We start from the raw sequence: 20,886 nt of genomic DNA on the forward strand, positions 1-20,886 counted from the left end.
TCTGCTAGAAACAGTCCAAAGAAGGAATTACTCCAATGTCCCTGGCTATTTTTGCCTGACGTGTTCACGAGCAGGTAAGAAACCCTTACGTAAGATGCAAGAGAACTTAAAAAAAGCCCACTCGATACTTACGTTGAATGCACCCAGAAGAAATAAAGTGGGTTGTAAACCAACTGAAAATATTAGTCGTAATATTGTAGAAGCGATTAAGGCTCGGATGCCATGGGGCTTCGGAAGGGCTATAACGATAGCCAGAGATATCAGCATGGCTGTCCACAGCAAGCCTGACAAGTGGGGCTCCAGTGTACCTAGGGTGAAGAGGAAAAAACAAAACCCTTTCCAATACTTTGTATAACCAAACGAAATAAAACCAAAATAACCAAATAAATGCCATTTTATCTTATCTTTGGTGGAGTATCATTAAGCCTCATGTTCAGACATTGCTGATTTCAAAGTGGTAAGTGGAACATCTGAGCCCAATGCCTTCAGCAGATTTTAATTACAAACTTGTTACTAAAGCATTATGTAAATGATAAGCACCAGTATTATAGGATTCTTCATTTTAGTGTTCATTACTTACACACCTTAAATGCTGAAAAGGAGAGGCATTTTGCTAATGCGTTCTGTAGAGGCATTGCATGGGTGGGTGAGGACAGACAACATACTCCTCCAGGTCCAGATTCACAGCAGATTCTCCTATTATGCTTTTGGTCAAAAACCTCGTACCAGTTTTTGTCATCTCTTGCTATTTCTGGTTCTATTTAGACTGTCCCATGAGACTGTCTGCTTACATAACATCAGCCCGTGTTGCTAAAAATACACTTCTCTGAAAGAGCCATAAAAAATACTCAGCCGAAAATACCGTTTACCCTGGGTTTATGCAGAATATAAAAGACATCTTTTTCTTAAAACTGACATTAACAAAAATGCTTTTCTTCAAGCAACTGGTACCTCAACAGACAAAAAGGCAAGACCCCTCAAATTTCACAGCACTCTGCAGCCCCTCTGCAAGAACGTACTCAGAGGACTGTTGTGTCTTACTGGCAAGATACTCACTGAGGGCTTTTTTCTCCTCCCCGCCCAAACTCAGAAGGCTTAGGAAATACTACTCTCATCTGACTACCACGAGCAGCCATTTAATTTTGTTCCAAATCACTGTAGATTAATAAAGACAGCAGAGGATAGATGGAAATTAAAACTTAATAAGCGTATAAAGTTGAACAGATGTTTCCACTGTCTGAAGGGAGTTTGGGATCCCAGAGCAACGCAGCCACCGCCACTTGAGCTGTTAAACAGCAAAAGGTGCAGAGCTTGAAACAGAGTCACCCAAGTGGGAATGATAAACAGCACAGAGAGGGAAGAGAGAGAAAAATGTGCAGAAGCTCACTTAGGAATGACTTGGGAGTTGCTGTGAGAGGCAGATCCTGAAGGATCCTGCCTGCACCTGCACAGGTGTCTGAACATCCCAGCTATTACAAAGCCATCCACAGCACATGAATATTTTTGCTTTCACAAGCTGCAGCAGTTCCCAGCAGGCTTGCAAAAATAACTAGAGTTAATGAAGTCCTCAACTGTTGCCTGTAACACCCGCCTCGGAAAGGCCCGGCACCACGGTCTGCTCGCCAGCACGAGGAGCGCAATGCCATGACGCACAAAGGCCTTCGCGGGACCCGGGTCAGGGCAGTACTCGCAGGAGGGAGTGGGGCTCAGGGCACAGGCTCGTCTCTCCCTCCTGGGGACGCAGAGAGACAAACTGGGAGCGGTGTCTTTGCCGCCGGCAAACGAAGCTCACCAAGCCAGCGGTCACTTGACATCAGCTGTCTGCTCCCAACCTAACATCAAAGACTTGCTATGAGCACGTGGAGTCCATTACACGACTGCTGGCAGGAGCAGCGTGTAACCGGGAGCACCCGGTAGGGAGCTCTCCCTGTTTCTGGAATTCTCACCATTCCGGTACCAAATTCCAGGCATCCAGTTTTGTTTCTGCTCCTCAAGTCAGAAGTTTTACTGCTTCTGCTACAGTCAGATGCTAATCAGCTGCTCAGTTCACCGTGTCTGAGCAATTCAAGACACTAACAACTTCCCCCAAACGGTCTGTTTTCAAAGTTGTTTTTGTTTTTTTTGTTTTTTTTAAAGCTAAGTATAAAATACACATGTGTTTATTTATTTTACATTTTTGATTGTAATTAGAAGAGGAAGAGATTTTATCAAAATGTTACTTGATAAATAAAGTATTTCAAATATGCAGGGTAGGGCATCTTCAAAATGCCAAATGATCCCCTTGTTAGTCCTGCAACTTGTAATCTCAATGAACTCGTCTAATTACCAGCTTTCCTAGCAGTCATAAATACAGACTTTTAAATTTTAACTTGCAATCTTTGAAGCTAGAGACAGAAATTTCAGTTGCTTTTCGTGCTTGTTAAAACCTTTCAACCAGCTGCTAGCCAGAACGGGATCCGGGTAGCCCCATGGTCTGCTGTCACAGGCTGCGATGCAGAGGTACCGCAGCCAAAACCACAGCCTGATGTTGCAGAAGGTAACTGTAACTCTTCCCTCTCTCAGGAACGCCCAATTTTGGTCTAAAATATCCCCTATATTCTCACAGGCTTTATCAGGATGCAGAACCCCTAAATTCAAGTTCTCCATGCCCACTGTGACCACAAGCTGCTATCAAACACTACTTGGACAAAACTACGGCTCTCCTCAATCGAAATTAACTGGTGAGCTGCAAAAGCGGCTTTTATGCTGCACGCAGAGGGCTCAGCTGATAATTTTGTTATGATCAGGCTACTGCTGTCTTTGAGCTGCACTGTCTTTGGGTTCTGCAGTTAGCAATGGACGCGAGGAAGATGCAGAGGGAAGTCCAACAGGAAGAGATAAGCATCTCACTGGCCCTGTCGCATTACGAATCTCAAAGAAAGGGAAGTGAAGGCTCGAACATGAATCACCCTCTCGAGGAGGAGGTTTTACTGCTGGGGTCCTTACTTACTCCAGTTGATATGGACATCGCAAAAGCTCCTACCCAGGTATTTCCTTTACACCAGCTTTGCAAGCGATAAACGTGATAGAGGCATTCACAAGAATATTTCTCCAGATTTCCTGATTCTTGCTGACATGAATCCACCCCTTGACCTGCCCTGGGATGCACCTCTTGGGAGAGGCTGGATCTAAGGCAGAGCAGCTGAATCTCATCAGGACTCCACTGGGAGTATTTACTGAATTGGCTCTAAGAACCACCACTGTCACACAAACCCACTATTTGGATCAAAAGCGACTTCCATGAGACCTATTACAGCAAGATTGTGCAATCCCACATGAACCGCACATGTTAACCTATACTTTATGTCAGAAATGATAGCAAGGCCAGCTGCCACCCGCTGGTGGCAAGGAACCTCGGAGCGGCAGGTTGCTCCCGAGCCAGGGGACGTGGCTGGCGCACTCCTCCTCACTCCCTAGGGCAACCTCTGCTCTAAGTGCTCGCAGGCGTACGGGACTTCTAGATGGGCTCTTTTCCTGCATCTGCCATAGATTTCTAACGGCACGAGGCAGGTCACTTCGCTCCCGTACGCCTCACCTGCCCACGCAGGGTAATCTCACTCACCCAGCCCCAACACTCAGAGGCCTCCTGGAGTGCTATGTTACCATGAAAGTTCTATGGAAAATGGCATTAATAAAATGCAAGCTCAAGGAAAACAACAAATTAACATTCCTCATATTTTTAGTTCAATAGTTAATTACAGAACTTTAACACAAAGTAGAACAGTCAAGTAATAAAAGGTGGATGTCTGCCTTTGATAATTTTTTCCCCTAGGAAAAAGCATGGCTCTACATTTTCCTTGCAAATGCCTCAAGAAAAAGTAAGAGAACAGCACAATTTAAATCAAGGCAATTAAAAAAACCCAATTTCTGTTCTCCTATCTCCACTGAAGTAAACAGGGATGCACAGACACAAGCGGGGGACAGAATTTGGCTCATTATACCTCATTTGTTCACATATTTTTTATGTTAAATATTGGTACCTCCTCGAATTCCTTTGAATGGATAGAAAAATGCTACGAGCAGGTTCATAAGGACAGCCAGGTTAAAGGAAATACTGCTCCAGAAGGACATGTTGCGAGCACACCAGTATAGGAAAGGTTGAGCTGCAAAAGAGAAAAGTAATTCTTTTTAATGAAGCATTTAAAAAAATAAGAGGTCTATATAAAAAATTCATCTCCACCAAAACTTATTTTATTTTCAGTTTGCCCAAAAGCACAGCATCAACAGTAGTAATATTCATGGCTTATTCTGAATTTTATTTTATTACTCTATCTTTGGGGTACTTCCAGTTTCCTGGATAGCGCTTTAAGGCAAAGGACTCATGTTAAAAAAGAACATATTTTCAAACATGAATCATCAGCAGCATGAGAACGAGTTCAGAAATGGCAGAGGTCAAGGACTTCAGGTTTCCCATATACTTTGTACTCAGAGTCACACAAAGAACAATTAGGAGGAAGAAAATTTGTACACGTTATCAATGGTGGTGAGATTCAGCCCCATCCCTCCCAGTTACGCTGCTGCTGCCGGCAGCTCACCCGCACCAGATACTGCCCACCTTCAAACTTCCCTTCCGCGGCAGCAGGCCAGGAAAAACGCAGCAAAGACAGTGCAAGGTGGACAACTGAGACACAAAACGCAGCGTAGCGACATAACACTAAAGCTAAAATGTTTAGCACTAGTTGCCAAGCCAGTAAGACAACTTTACTTCAAGCTGATAATAGACCCTAGAGCCCCAGAATAATAACCGAGTCGAAGCTCGGCTGGCCTTCCCTCTGCCCTGTGGGCAAAGCACATCTGCACAGAGCTAAGTTAAACAGTTAAAACAGCTGCACATTTTAAATTCTTAACACCATATATAAATACTTCTCAAAAAGACCCCTAATTTTAATAATCTCTGCAGCAAGAATCAAGAGGCACACAAAGCAGGATTCATTTTCTGCAGTGGTCGTGGACCAGAAGACGACAAGGACAGCTAAGAAGCTGCCTTACAGTAATTCCCTCTGCATCAAGGCAAAATCCCCCTGATTTTAGCTCCTGCAGGCTTGTTGTACAGCAAATTGTGTACTGCTGAAGTCTAGAGCGGCAAAAAAAAAAATCTATTAAAAATGCTCTCAAAGAAGGGAAAGAACTAATGTTTTTCCTTGTTGGAAGGAGGTAACATGTACAGATACCAGAGAGCAAAGAAAAAGAAGCTCACGGTGAAATTTAGGGAAGAGATGAAAATGCAAACTCTGGGGCTGAAGAGAAAAGTTAATGAATGCAGCAATTCTGAGCCTTGCAGTAGCCACCACCTCTCTTCAGCAAATCACCTCTTCTAGCATCTTAAGCAAAAAAAAAGGGTTAAAAGAATTACACAATGCTTCATTATAGTGAGTTGAAATGCACATAAAAAGCAAACGTATTGAACAGCTGAATGCAAAGGCAAGGACCACAAAAAGATAGCCTGGCACTGTAGGAACACAAGCTTCAGTGCGCCTAATTAGCCAGGCACACGTTAAGCCTCACTGAAATGTGATGTAGCAATGTTTTGAATATACGAGGCATTGATTTCTATATTATTGCAGTTCTCAATTTCATTTTAACTGGAAGAATTTGTAAGCAGGTTGAATTCATTTGTATGAAATTGTTATACGAAGGGTCATTATAAAGTTCCAGGTTTTACTTTCAACCTTCAGTTGGGGATGGGCACAGACTATCTGCCGGTGTAGCATCTCTGCCTGGTTTTGGCAGGCTCAATTCTTAATTAAGACCTTGGGAGACTTATGGTGCTCAGATTATAAGCTAGCACTATGAGCTGAAGGGGGAAGTACACAGGTCTTTACAAAGTCTTTCTCAGGTTTGAATAAACTGTAAGTGGTATCACATGAGCACAGCACAGAGCACTGCCAGCCCATCATGTCTCGAAAACACAAACCTGTACTTAAGATGGGAGAAACAATTGTATAAATGTAGAATATCATGGCCAAACAAGACCAGAGTATTAGGAGACAGACTAAATGATTCTAGTTTCTTAAAGAAAAAAGAAATATTCTCCACTTCTGCAGGTGGATCTTGACCAATTTGTGGTCTGTTGTTAATTATGGATGTCTTCACAGCTTGCCTGGAGATAGCCTCGAAGACAATTAAAGTAACTCAAATAACAAAATCTAACAGAATGTATAGATGCTGTCAAAACCAAAGTTGCCTATTTGTTTAGGATGTCAAATGTTCCCATATTCTTGTAGAGTTCTTAGAAGTTGTCATTTTAGGAAGCAGCTTCCTGGGGATTTTCATGCTGTCAGAAGTACTAATCCACTGTTCAGTGGAAATAGCTCCACTCTATTTAGAATTCATACACATGAAAAATATTTCAGTTGAGCTGACCAAGTTTCAAGCGGTCTTATCTGCACCCGACTTTGATAATCTTAAATAATATGATTACAATTGCTTTTCTCTGTTAAAAGATCTATTAACATATATATATACACACACACACACACACATATCCCAACAATCAGAAGCAAATATTGAGTTTCCGTTACCAAATGTGCAACACATCATCAGCTCTAGTGTGAACTGTGCATATGCATCCTAAAAACAAACTGGAAAGAGTCCAGGCTCTTCTCGGAGGTGCACAGTGAAAGGGCGAAATGCAATCATCAGAGGTTGCAAGAAGAGAAATAATTTTATAAAAAAATAATTTTCACAATGAAGAAGGTCGAGAGGTCCCTTCTCACCTAATTTTTTCCTATGATATGCAATGCTGATTGAGTACCGGTAAGGTCTCCGTCAGGGGGAAACCCTTTGCTAACCGCGCTGGGGTGGGGTGCCTGGCACTGCCGGCAGGTTTCGGTGGCTGACAGCAGCAGGCAGCTGTACAAGTCCACTCTGACATTTGCTCTAGGAGGGGGTTCTGGGCCAGTCTGCGCTCCCGCGCTAACAACTGGAGTTTAGCCGATTCAAGCATGGGGAACAACAGCGGTATCAGATGGCAGATGTTGGCTTGAGCAGGGAATAGCTGCTTTCTCTCTCACATTTCAGAGGGTCATTGTTGGTAAATTCTAACCACTCATCGCTGCCCACTGAAGCTGAGCCTCATGTGCAACATTTCTCCTTTAGGAAAACAAGATTTTTTAATTTTTTTTTTTTTTTTAAATACTTTTAAGCAAATGAGTCAGAAAGTTTACTGGGAGAAGTGGTGGCACTGTATGAATTAAAATATAATTTTAAAAGTTTTCCTAGTTGCCAGCGGGAACCTCAGAGGAAAAAGCAGTGCTTGAAAATGCTTGCTCTCAGCTATTTTAGCATCACAGGGCTGGAAGGGACTTAGTTGGCACATCTGCCAGCCTATTCCTTGCCCAAAGGAAGGGCGAATTGTACTTTTACCATTACTGGAAAATGCATGTTTAACCTGTTCTTAAATACCTCCATTGCTGGAGATGCCGTAAGCCCATGTTGCATTACCCAGCCTCACTCCTCCTTGCAGTGCAAGGGAACTGCTTCATGCATCCAGTGCAGGGAAGGAGAACAGACCACTGCTTTCTTCAGCTCTGTCTTCTCCATTTCTCCCTGCCACCAAATGCTCTCTCGTTTAAGCTAAGCCTCCACAAATTTGTTCCTTTCTGTTGGATCTTAAAAAAGACGACCTGTGATCCTTCTTACCACTCTCCCCTGGATCCCCTCCAGTTGGTCCATATTGCTCTTGCATTAAGCTTGACTGCATTACAACATATTGCCACCGTGCAGAGGAGCAGACTCTTTCAAACAATTATCAAGGTTGCTGCCACACTGGGGAACCATCTGCTACCAAGTCAACGTTTCGAACGCCGCAAACCTGACCTCAGCGCTCTGCTGGTAATGCTCCACACAACCACACTGGCAACAGCAACCTACCTCGCAATTTCTTTTGCCAGTTCATCTCATTAAAGAGGTCTTCTGATTTCATGAAGAAGTCATTGATCTTGCTGCCTTGTTCATCTCTCTCCGTGGTATAATATATCCGTAGCTTGGACTCCTTTGTGAGGAATTCACAGATACTGGGCACAGGGAAGACTATTTGCTCCATAGTACGGTCCGACCTGACAATCTGAACAGCAGCCTTATTAGAGTTCTTCCTAGTTATTAAATGCTTTTATTTCTTGGTTTGTCTGGTTTTTTTTTTCCTCCTCCCCTTTCAAACCAGGTACATTTAGAAACTTGGACACGTTTTGTAGAACAGCAGCTTGATAGAGACTTCACTTAATTCACCTTTCAAAGCAGGCCTACATTTAGCTCCAAAACTGATAATTTCTAGGCTGTGGTCTTATCCTGGCAATACTTAGCTGGGATTTCCAAGGGGCCCAGTGAATCCTGCACCAAAGCGGCGCTGAATTTCAGAGCAATCTGGTCGCCCAGTTCAAGAATCTTAGCAAATTTTAGCCACAGGCGAGTATGAGGAATAATAGTTACATTTATATTGCTTATTAGAGAGTTTTGTGAATTCTCCATGTTTGTGCATGTTCTACTTTTAAAAAGCAGCTTAGATTGTGCATCAGGCCAAAATGTCATTTTAATACAGAAAGAATGGCAAAAGCTATCGCTAACTTTACGGATACAGCAATAGTACCGGCCAAAATGTAACAGAAGCGAAGTTACACTTCCTCCTGCCAACAGAGCTCTGCTCAGCTCCATCTTAAAGCCCCCACATGACAGCTCAAAAATAGCTCCCCCCCAGCGGCTGTCAAAAAATAAAATAAAAAAATAAGTACACTTATATTCTCATGTCAGAGATGACAGTCCACACACAGGTAGTCTGTTCAATCAAAATACCACGTATAATGCAACCAGTCTTTAACTCCACCGTTCCTCTTCCAGGTGGCTCCTTCCGCAGCAGATCATCCCCCCCCACCTCCCAGCAGCCACCGGCTTCCCTTTACCTCAATCTGTGCCGTGTGCTTGGCATAAAACTCCAGCGCCTCGTCTCCCTCTATCTGACCTCCCGGCTTCAGCATGTTCTGCAGCTCTTTGTTATGACGAGCCAACTAAAATAAAGGAATGCAAAGGGAGTGGGAGACACCAGATGTCTCTCTATGATATTAAATTTCTGATTTTTGGCATAAAAAAAGAAATAGTACGCAGTCAGCTGCTAAGAAAGGGCAAAGTTGTCAGAAGACTTGTTCTATTCCAACCAGACACCCTGCAGCTCTATTTTGGGAGCAAGTCAGAATGATTCAAATATGTATTTTTTTTAATATCCATGTTGTACTCCTCTTTTACCCATCCTCTCCCACCCTTCACCTGACTTGGGAGACTTTTTGAACATTCACGTTCAGTCTATCCTTCTACACCCACCCTAATTCAAAGGTGTGCTAATCACACAAGTATCTAGGCAGGGACAGAAGAGAAAATTTGCATCAATTGAAAAGCAGATGCACAGAGCACTGCTCCAAAAATGCTTCTGGATGCTCTAAATTCATTTTACAGCATAATGATGCTTTTTCTTCTCAGATGCTAAAGGAACAAGAAGTCTCTAATGGAGTGATATATGTAGCATCAATATATTAAATAGATCTAGATGTATTCCAGCCCCCCCTGGCCTTTTACCTTTCAAACACCACATCCTATCAATTCAACAAACCTGACTGGCACCAACATAGAGAGAATGTGGCAAGAACCATAAAAGCAGAGTGAGATTTCTGCTTACGATTTAAGTGATCTGTGATTAGAATTTCTTTGGGAGTATGAAGTAACCTTTGATACAGCTGAAAAATAATACCTTGCTCCCCAGTACTGCCAAGAACTTGAATCATGCGTCTTCAGCAACTTGGTCAAGAGCCTGCCTGCTTCCCATTATAAAAGAAAACTCCAAAAATTTTCTTGTATTACAGAATTTTCTTTTCTGATTCTTTAAGGATCAGGATTTGCTCTGATAAAAAGAGAACGTGCAGCGAGTTTGTCTTATTAAAACAATTTCCGGGAAAAGCAGACCTGTTGCTATTCATGGTTTGTGACACTTGGTGCTACGAAAGCTGTAGGTGAAATTCTACCTGATGAGCTAATATGTAAATGTTGTGTCCCACGTTCCTCGGAGATGCTGCAAGATCTTCCCCATTCTCTCCATCCTCAAATTCTACTTCTCCTTGCAGATAAGCCTTCTTTATCACTTCCACCTAGAAAGACACAGGCCAGTGAAGAGACAGCTCAGGCTGAGGGCTGAAGTCTGCTCAGGCCAGTTTACATTTGCCACTCTTACAGAAGCGAAAGGGAGCTGAGCATACACATTCAAGAGGAAGGGCAGTGGGCTTCTCAACATCCAGGATAAAACAGGAGACCTGAACTCAGCACCTTCAGCTCTGCTTATTAACACGGGAAGCTAAACTTCATGTTCCCCTCTAGGTAATATATTCTGGGCCACCCTTGCGGCACAGGGCATCACGTTCTGACCTCTGGCCCCCGCCGTAGCTACGTGCGCCGAGACAAGCCGACAGTGTTTCAGCTGTACTTTGAATGTCCTGTTTGTGTTTTCACCAGTTAATACATTAACCAGCCCAAAAGCCTGTTACAGTCTACTGAACAGCTTTTAGGTCACAAGAAATTTTTGTTTCTCTCTGTCTCTCCTGCAAATGGCTTCTACACGTGGATTCCAAAGCGTCAAATGATGCTCCTTCCCTGCCTTACGCAGGATGCTAGACGCCTCCTCCGCAGCGTTCGGCATGGCTTCCCTAATTGCTCATGCTGCCTGGGAACAAGACAGACCTGTCCCCTGTGGCTATTGCACTCATTCAGTCAAATCCTTGAAGGGCCTTCCAGTTGCCAGTGATCCATGCACAGACCTCTCGCAGCACGCCTGGGGTGGACGCAGCCACCCCAGTCTCCCCAGTGCTGCTGCACCTGGCGTGAAGGAGTTGGGAGTTTCGGAGTGATCCAGGGACTCACCAGCTCTTTGGGCCTCATGTTGTAGAGGATCCTCTCCGCGTTCTCGCTGTCGTGCCTGCTCTCCATGATTGCCAAGAGCAGTTTTGAAGCGTTGTTCTGAAGGGAGGGATGAATAACACCAATCACTGCCAGGAGTCAAAAACCGAGGGCACCCAGCTTGAGCGCTACCTTCCCTGCGCCCAGAAGGGCTTGAGATACCTGGTTTCTACAAATTCGAGCCGCAGGCAAGGCAGAGCCTCCCAGCCAGCCTACTGCAGGACTCCCACAGCCTCACCTCGCCGAGCACTCCCTCTCCTCTAGTTATTGAGATATACAACTTAGTAGTATTTTTTTACCAGTTTATTTCCCAAACCCTACTTATTGGGGGCCATCAAATGAACCCAAGTTAAGGTTCAGATTTCTGAAACGCTGAGGTTTCAAGCTTGTATTATTTTGAAGATACCGCAGCATTACTACAAGCTCTCAACTCCAAAATGGTGCAGCTCAGCTTTACTCAAGATACTGTTGATTCAATCAAAGGACAGCCAAGGCTGAAGACACAGACGTGCTTCACTGCTTTTAACTGAAAATTGTTCTGCGACCTGCTCATGCCAAGAAATAGAGGGAGGAAATGGGAAACTACCACAAGGCACCAGACTACTTTAATATGAACAATTAAGATTAAAATCCATCATGACTGACAATAAAAACTAATAAAAGTATTTAATTTTGAAGTATAATACTAATTGAGTCTAAAAGCATTTTTTATTTAGAATAATAAAAAACTCACATTAGCCGTAATAATGGTGTGAGTCGGCAACGGAAAGCAACTAGACATTGCACTATAAGACAGGACAATAAGTCGGAAAGGAAATATTTCTAAAACATATGCTGAAGCAGGAGTGCTCTGTGACTACTGTTGCTAGAAGACAACCTGCTAGTGTATTTTGAAACCAGCACCAGGGCTAATTATTTCAGCATCAATATGAACAGCCATAAAAAATTCTTGATGATTAAACATCAACTGATTAAACAACAGCAATGAAATATTAGGAAACTAGACATAGCATGAGAAATTTTACTTCCATTGTATATGTAAAAGCTCACCAACAACACAGAAGTTTTCATCGGTTTTAAACTTTTAATAGGAAATTATTTTAGGATTCCTCAGTGTATCTTGACTGCCTGTATCCCCCCCCATATGAAAACTGGTGGCTCCATGTTATCATTTAAAAGATGAAATACCCATGACAAACAATCTTTGGGCACTGCCTCCAGCTCGCTGATGCGTATGATGTTTTGGCACTTATGAATATTGGGATATAATAAACACACACATAATTCCAACAGTAAAATTATTTTTCATCTTACTGTTAACGTGGATCACACAAAATATTCACTTGCCTTCAGTTCCAACACAAGATCCATCCTCTTCTTTCCCAAAGGGTTGATGTCATTGAGAATTAATGCCGTGATGATGTCAATACCGTTGGACTCGTGAGTAGCAATGCAGTTCTGTCCAAAGAAAATTCATCAAACTTCACTAATTGTCTACACTAAAGAGGCAGCCTAGGCTGGTGACCCAGCCAGAACAGAAGAGTCACCTCTTTCATCACCTCGTAAGCTGTTCGAGATGGATAACTGAGCAGAAAACTCCAGTCAGTGGAATAACAAAAGATTAAGGCATTTTGTTTCAAGCTTTTCCTATCACCAGCCATGGCATGTCCTACTGAAACCACCCAGCCTCAGGAAGCAGAAAGCAACACAGTTGATAAACGAAGCATTTACATGCCAAAGCGTCCAGGCTGAATACATAGCTAAGGAAGAACACTGTTTTACTAAGATTAGGGAGAGGTTTTTTTATTTTAGATGTGCCAATCAACACCTACTTCAGTCCTGTCTAACCAAAGAATGTGAATTTCCGCAACCTTCTTGCTTACCCCTTAACCCTGCTTTTATAATGGTCTATAACTAAAGTATACAAACCGACAGTAGCTTGCTGCCTTCAAAATCCACAGCCCTGCTCTGTCGTTGAGCTCCAGTGCGAAGAGCCATACCTATATCTAAAGGTTGTTATTCCACCCGATCCGTATAACGGAGAGAAACTGTGGGTTATGAACTGACATGTACAGCCTCATGCATTCTCTCGCATAGATACGATTTCATCTGAACATCGGCCACCCCCCACTATGCTAGCTTTGCTGTAAATTACATCTGACTGCACAAGGAAAAGGCACTTCAAAGGACAGATATTCTTGAAGACTTTTTGAAAAGTCATACTCCAGTCTTTCTGTACCACACTATGGTTCAAATAGTATGCAAATGGAGAAAATAAGCAGATACCCATGTTTGTAAGTGCAGAGGTTTGCTTATTAGAAGGGTGACGCCCACCCCGGAACACAGGATTTACCAGGTCATGCCAGTCCCATGGGAAAAGTGTTCTCTAACACACACACACCGAGCACGTTATTTGTTGAGTCAATGCCACAGAGCGGCCAGAGTTTGGAAAGCTATTTTGGGGTAGCTATCTCTTCAGTATGGTTTACTCTAGACTTTCAGACTTCATTTGACTCATTGAAAGTTACAGAAAGAGCCACATTTAGACCAAAGGCAGAAAAAATGGGCCTGACTAATTGGCGATGCTGCTCTAAGACACGCTGTACAACCTGCGGGAAGGTGAAGTGGAAAAGCAAGGCTGAGCAGTACAGCTGCCCCTGCCCTCTGATCCTTCCCGCTGGAGCAAACCATAATTCTTAGGCACCTAAAAACTCCTGCTTATGTTAACAGAGTATCTTCACATACTCCTTGCTAATTATTCAACCTTAGAGGCACAGAGCAGACCAAGCCCAGCCGTGGGTCAGTAACTGCTTTATCTGGTAGGATTACTGTCATTACTCAGTTATGCCTTCCCTGTAACGTGATTACTTAAACCACCATGCTTGCTTTACAACAGTCATTCCTGCTTGGAGCAGAACATACCGCTGACAGCAAGTGTGGTTTGGGGGGAGCTGGACAGAGGCTGCCTCCCCCCCGCAGACACTTGGTGGTCCTCACCAACCCTTGCTCATTGGGAACCACCGCCACATCCCCGTGCAAGCGCACGGACAGTCAGCAGCGACACGCACCTGGTTCTACACACAAAACTACGCCTGAAAACAACCTCAACATGGTTATCGCCTTCATTAATGAAGCTACAGAGCTCAACCTTCTCCCATCAAGATGGGGGGGGCACAGTTCTGGCCTCATTTACAACCGGCAACAGAGCTTGGTTTTAGCAATATTTTTACTACAAAGTATTTCAAGTACAAAAATTCCCCGCGCTTCCCTGTCTGTCAAGTCTAATAAAACAACTTAAATCCTAGGAAAGCAGAAAAATCTCTACTGCTTTGAGAGGTTCAACTCCTCAGAGGGTGCCTCGAGAAAGAGAAGTTGATTATTATGAGTTTATTAGGGAAAAAAACCCAGCAAAACCAAAACCCCTTTGTCAGGCAAGTAAAGTGAGCAGCGTTGTAAGACAACCCAAGTCTAGCAGACCGAGAGCCCAAGCCCAGCAGAGCACACGGTGCGGGTGTAGGGAGAAAGGGTGATGCTTTTCACAGCTAGGGATGCATTACCTGGTTCTCGTGGCAAGGCCCCTGACAGTACTCGGTCAAACTTTCCAGCGTCTGGTTGATCAGCGCTACATTTTTCTCATTTATATACAGACCAAGAAGTCCAAGTCCACCAGTTGTGCTTCCACAGATACAGTCCAGAAACTGCAGTGTCTCACACACCAAGTTGTAGTTTGTCTTGTTGTTCTGGCAGCGAAGGAAATTCTGCAGGGAGAGTGTCAAAGCCAGGGGGAAGGAAAAAAAAACATACAAACTGATGTTTGGATCATAACATTTTATTAAGTCCATCAACCCACAATTGCACTGCATGGTATGTTGCTCTAATTTCACTGGAGCCTGGACAGGCAATTTAAGCCTCTTTCAGGGCTTGCTTGCAATGCGCTGCTCTCTTGAGCAGCTTGTTGGCTTCAAATTTTATAGAAGACAAGCAGCAATAAACAGAGTGCATCCATTAGAACACTGAAACCCAACACGGAGTAGGCCATCCCCTGCGGATCAGAAAGCTCTCCTGAGCCTGGAAGCTTTCCTTCTAGCCTACCTACTACATTTCACTGCTAACCATCACTCAGGGCTCTCTCCTCTCAAGATCTTTCTCCGAGACAGAAGCAGCAATTCCCTGGCTCCGGCTTCACAGCAGCACCACCTGCACAAGCGGCAAGGAGGCACCTGATTCATGCCTTGAAGGAAGGCGTCTTGAAATGCAATTCTCTCAATTCCATTTCTTCCCACATAATTATTGTAATCCCTGTTTGAAGCTGCTGATTAGGAGCAGCTCCTCTAACGCAACGCCAGATTTATCAGCATGGATTAAACATGTTTCCTCTCTCCTGTATTCCAAATGAAAAAAACCTAACCCAACCAAAACAAAGAAGGACAATTAACGAGAAACAATTTCCCAGTGACTCAGATGCTGTTTGTCTGTGTGTTTCCAGCAGCGCGCTGTAAAAACGGACAGCCACTACCACTTGCTTTTCCTCAAAGTTTCAGCAGGAGAACTCCTATCTAGCTTAATTCTAGCAGGTTACAAAACACTTCAAAGGTGAAAAAACCCCTCAGACGAACGAGATGCATGGGACTCGGGAACCAGCAAGGTCTTTCCTGCCAGCCTGCAGAGGAGCGCTGCTAACTGATTGCCTCTAGTGGTGCGTGAGACTCGTAAGTCTTTTAAGGCAAACAGTCTGAGAATTTGCCAGATTCAATTGAAGGCTAAGCTAAAAAAGGAAAATGCTGTCTATGAATGCAGACTAAAGGTGACAGTGATTCAGCACATTTCAACTGATTGCTCATTTAGTATCCTGACTTTTGATTAACTTGTCAGCATACAGAAAGGTTGATGCTACAGAAATTGGAGCTCATGCCTTCCCTCCAGGAAAAAGGCAAAAATAATGGATAACACTGAAAGCGATGAAACAAAATGCTCCCCGGCTGCGGCATGGCATTTATTCTGATTATAGCTAGGTTTATACCAGCCTTAGCTTCTTGATCCAAAGTCAATAAACACAAAGGAAAGAGGAGGAATGAGGCACGGGAGGCAGAAGGACAATGTTAGATGGCTAAACAAGGGGAAGGAAAAATTGTAGAAAACAAGACCCTGCTGCACTGTGAGAAACTGCCCCAGGGAATGCCTGTTGCCATCTCAGCCAGTATAGATTGAGCTCTTCAGTTTCTGTCATCCAGAGCATCTCACAGGCTACCAAGTGGGAACACAACTCTCCAATATTGAACGTGCCATCCTATAACTTTATGTGGAGTGAACCTGAGATACCATCCATGAGACCCTGTGTTCAGAGTAAAGAGCTATAGTTGCAGATTCAGCTAGAACATATGAAAAATATGCAGCTTGTGGGATCTTGAGGAGAAAAGGGGGAAAAGAGCGTTCATACTGCCTAACTTTAAGTTGAGAGAGAAATACTTTCCGATGGGATGAAGTGCACTCAAAGTCAGGCAGTCTTTAAACTCCTACCTTTGTGAATAACCTTCTGGAGATACTTAGCTGACTTCATGCTACTATCCACTTTTACGGAGCCCAGTCCTCCCCATTTCTGGGATACATGACTAGATAGGGCTACACTTGCAAAGGCAGCATCTGCAGCCAGTTCTTCATGCCTCTGCAGCATGTCGGGGTGTTGGAGACTTTGCTTCCCCGTACACAGCCTAAAGCCGAGTACCCTTTAGAGAAAACACGATGACTAAAAATAAAATTGGCTACTTCCAGAATACTAGCTTGGTTTGTTCAAGCAGGGATGAACACAGAATCCTTGGAAGGAACAGTTCTACCATTTAAGTGGGTAATTTCCCCAAAAGCCTAAATGTTTTCTTTGGACAGTCTGTGTTTTAGCAGAAATCTGATCCCTAATTGGAAAAACTTTGGAAAGAAAGAACATAAATAAGAAGAAGGTCTTAGTAAAGAAGTATTTTTAAATGATCAGATTTTTCTTTACAAGCAATCAGGTAAAGCAAGACATTTTTCACAGAATACAGGCTTGGTCTTTGGTCTTATAAAGTTAATTCTCACACACACTTCTTGCCTAAAACACAACGAGCTAAACTAGCTCATTCTCTGCATACTCTGGAGTACTGCTCCACTAGCCAACTTTTTGAATCACTCTCCTGCAGCATGCAGAGCTTTACTGTTCTTTATTACCTGGCCTATATCTCCAGGGATTATGAATAAAAGAAACAGTCAAATCCAATGTTAACAGTTGTATCAATTCCTGCTTTTTTTGCACAAAAGCAGTATTTAACCTACCAACTGAGACCTTTAATCTGAGGATGACTGGCTAGCAATTACTACAATATTTTTATTTCACAGAAATAACTCACTTGATAAGAAGAAAAGAATTGGAGTGCTATGTTTTTCCCATGAAGATAGGATTTTTAAGTGTAAGGCTGGAGCTGCACGCTTGGCTGTGTGGAAGGCTGCTGGGTATCACTTGCCCAGGCGCCGACTCTGGAGGCAGGGCACTGCTCCCCGTCCCACCGGGAATCCCCGCTCCTCTCCTCCTCGCTTCCAGCCAGCGCAGCTCTTGCTTCCAGCAAAGCTTTCCCTGGATGCTTCACTCAGCTGTCATGAGCTTCAGTTCTTGTGACTGATTCTGCAGTACATAGGGACATCTTCATTCAGAAAAGAGATGGTACGGAAGAGATCTCCTAAGGAAACTGGTGGGGCTGTAGCTGGGCCAAAGCAGACCAGACAACAGGCTGGCTACAGCCATTCACAGCCGTGACAGCTTTGCTTCCAAGGCTGAGCTCTTGCGCAGAATGAAGGGTCAGACCTGATGCAAGTTTAATAAGAGCTCCCAAGTATCCGAGTGCTGTGAGAGAAACAGAGGTATCAAGAGAACTCCACAGCAAAATCTGCTGCATTCAGCCTGAAGTGGGTAACAAAACATACTTAAGCATCCACCTGTTTGACCCAGTCGTTGCATTAATTTGAAGAAGATAATGCAACTCCTCCTCCAGGCCCATGGAGTAAGCTGGAGGGGGACAGGATCCTGACTGTGTGCAATGCAGAACAAACTGCAAGTTTTATCTGCGAAGGGAACAACTGAGTGATGCACAATATTGCAACTCCCTAAGCCATTTCACAAAGACTTCCTCCTCCTTTAAAGCACTTATCGATTCTTACGGCCGTGACTTGCGTTTTCCTGTTTTTGCACAACAACAGGCTACTCATAATTGCTAACGGCTTGTAAAACACTTGGTTTGACAAACCTACAACTGCACTGGGCAGGTGATTCCTATTCGCTTCTAATTCAAATTGAATTTATGCAATTTTGGAAGACACACAGCTTTCAGAATAGGTCTGTCTTATTTCTTGAAGCAGTGAGTCCATTGGCAATATTGATAAGGAGTTCAGTTACAACGTACTAGCTGCAGACACAAAGATTTTGAAGCTTCAGACACTCCAGCCTCCCTTTCAGGGCTGAAGGAGAAAGGCAAGCATCAAGGCAGGCAAGCAGCAAGAGGATTATATTTGAAAAATTGTTCCTCTCACCTTTTTTTTTTAAAAAAACCTTTTTCTCCCAGAGATGAATGCAACTACCTGCTGTTTAGGGAATTTAATTGTTCAGGATGGTGAACAACTCAGGCCAAGTTTCTGCGTTGGCTTGAATTCAATTTTGCTCCTATAGCTTTCAGTGCCTAGCCAAAGACAGCAGCAGCAAAGGATCATGTGCATGCGGTTTGGACTACTGCCACATAAAACTGCCATCTTACTCGTCTCCGACATCGCTAATGGCACGAAAATTGTTTGACAAAACAAAGATCAAATAGTTTTTTGAAAAAATTAGGAGAAACCCTGATGTACGTAACCCCGGCACCTACAAAACGCTAAGAGAATTACATGTTCATAGCACAGGAACATTACCATACAGATTTGATTTCACATATTGCCAGCAGCAGGGCATTCGAGTTCAGCGGAAGTGATTTGGCAGGGCTGAAAAGCACTCACGCAGGGTCCTACACTTCTGGCGTGCCGTACAACAATATGCAATCACGGCAATTATTCCTCCTTTATGAGGGCATTTAGTACATTGTACTGCATCTCACTAGCTCCTCGCTTGCATTCAATTCTAATCCAGCAGCAATGGTTACGCTGAACAAAAATCATGTTAATTGCAGTCCATTTGTAAGCAAAAATCTTATCTCCTGCGGAGGCACGCACTAGATAAGACTACTAACGTACAAGTTCTGGGCTCGCTATTTAAAATTACACAAACACACCCCCGAGTATCACAGGACAGCTGAGGCTGGCAGGGACCTTTGGAGACTGTCTAGTCCACCCTGTCATGGGGCGCCACCGAGCAGAGCCTGGCTCCGTCCTCTCACATCCCCCGTCAGGTTTTTATACACATGGCTGAGATACCCCGAGCATTCTCCTCCCCTGCCTGACCTCTCCCAGCTCTCTCTGCCTCTCCTTGCCCATCAGATGCTCCAGTCCCTTAGTCACCTTTGAGACTCCCTGCTGGACTCGAGAGCCCAGGGCTGGACCCAGCACTCCGCAGGGGGCCTGGGGCACCCCACCAGTGGACTTGTGCGTGTCCAGCTTGTTTACATGTTTCCTAACCCAATTCTCCTCCACCAAGGTAAGTCTTCCTTGCTCCAGACCTCCCTTCTGGAGGACCTAGGGTTTGTGAAGGCCGGTCTTACCAGTAAAGAGCAAGGTGAGGGTAGCATTGAGCACCTTGGCCTTCTCCATGTCCTTTATCACCAGGGCCTCTGGCCCACCCAGCAGCAGACCCATACTCTCCCTAGTCTCCTCCTGCTGTGGATACAACCTGGAAACCCTTCTTGTTGCCCTTTATGTCCCTCACCAGATTCAACTCCAGCTGAGGCTTTCCTGATACCATCCCCATGTGTTCAACTCTATGCACATGAACAGATCCATGAAAACCCAGGAGAACCTGCTCACTGGAAAGTAAGCATGTGCTTGAGGGCTGCTGGAACCAAAGTCCCAATGCTCTCTTTATTTTCCTACAAGGCCTTTTTTTCTTTCCTTCCGCTCTCAAAAGTAGATGAGTAACTTCACAGCAGAACACTTGCTTGCTTTAAGTATACTTTTAAAAAGCCACATCAAGTGTTGATCCCACCACCTTTTATATACATTGAAAAGACCACTGAACAGTGGATAACTGGACCTCCCTGTATTTGTCCAGCAAAGTATAAATACTTTCTTTGGATTATCTTCAAGGCCAAAGAAAATAGTTGGTCATATATCAATTTAAAAAGGCACGGGATTATCGAGACCAATGCGACAGCAGTGACTGCACGAGGCGACGTGAGCACGCCTGCTCGGGAACCAGGCTGTACCTGCAAATCCCGATTGTGGTTTTCACAGAGCAGCTGCAAGAACCGGAGGATGGGTTGCATTATTGAGATCACAGCACTCATCTCCAGGTCTTCTTTGCTCTTGTCTGCCGCAGACTGTGCTCCTTCTCCTGCCGAATAATGGTCATCAGGATCAGCCTCCCTCCGATAAGTGTTGTAAGCCTTTCTTGTAGCTGCAGAGGCCTCCAGTAACTGATCCCGGACCTCCTCGGTAATTTGGGTCATAGGCTCTCTCACTAAAACACACAAGAACAGATCTTCCTTAGGCAAACTGAATAAAGGGGACCAGAAAATCTATTCACGCATTTCCCATTACAGTTTCACACGCAGGCCAGCTATTCATCATCAGTTCTTTTGGTAAGTATGTTTAGTTGATGTGAGGGTCTCGAGTTTAGAAGGATATCATGTCACTCTCTTCGCACCTTTTATGCGAACCACATTAAAGTTATAAATTCTGGTATTAATTGGTTAGGGCACACACATCTAGCGCTATCAGGAGTTACGATAAAAGGACCTGCTATAGAAGAAAATGAGG

At 44.0% G+C, this 20,886-nt stretch overlaps 1 protein-coding gene across 1 annotated transcript in view; it reads right to left on the minus strand.

The window, feature by feature from the left end:
• ITPR1 (inositol 1,4,5-trisphosphate receptor type 1) overlaps positions 1-20,886 on the minus strand; it is a 188,377-nt gene that overhangs the window by 26,761 nt on the left and 140,730 nt on the right. The window contains exons 45-53 of the mRNA XM_075158588.1: positions 20,334-20,587; positions 14,526-14,726; positions 12,316-12,426; positions 10,933-11,028; positions 10,044-10,166; positions 8,934-9,038; positions 7,912-8,104; positions 4,020-4,142; positions 133-308 (exon numbers count right to left, since the gene is read on the minus strand). Of these exons, the coding sequence (XP_075014689.1) occupies positions 133-308; positions 4,020-4,142; positions 7,912-8,104; positions 8,934-9,038; positions 10,044-10,166; positions 10,933-11,028; positions 12,316-12,426; positions 14,526-14,726; positions 20,334-20,587 (1,382 nt within the window). The remainder of the gene's footprint in view (positions 1-132; positions 309-4,019; positions 4,143-7,911; positions 8,105-8,933; positions 9,039-10,043; positions 10,167-10,932; positions 11,029-12,315; positions 12,427-14,525; positions 14,727-20,333; positions 20,588-20,886) is intronic.

This window comes from Calonectris borealis, chromosome 10 (genome assembly GCF_964195595.1).
Source record: "Calonectris borealis chromosome 10, bCalBor7.hap1.2, whole genome shotgun sequence".
NCBI lineage: Eukaryota > Metazoa > Chordata > Aves > Procellariiformes > Procellariidae > Calonectris > Calonectris borealis.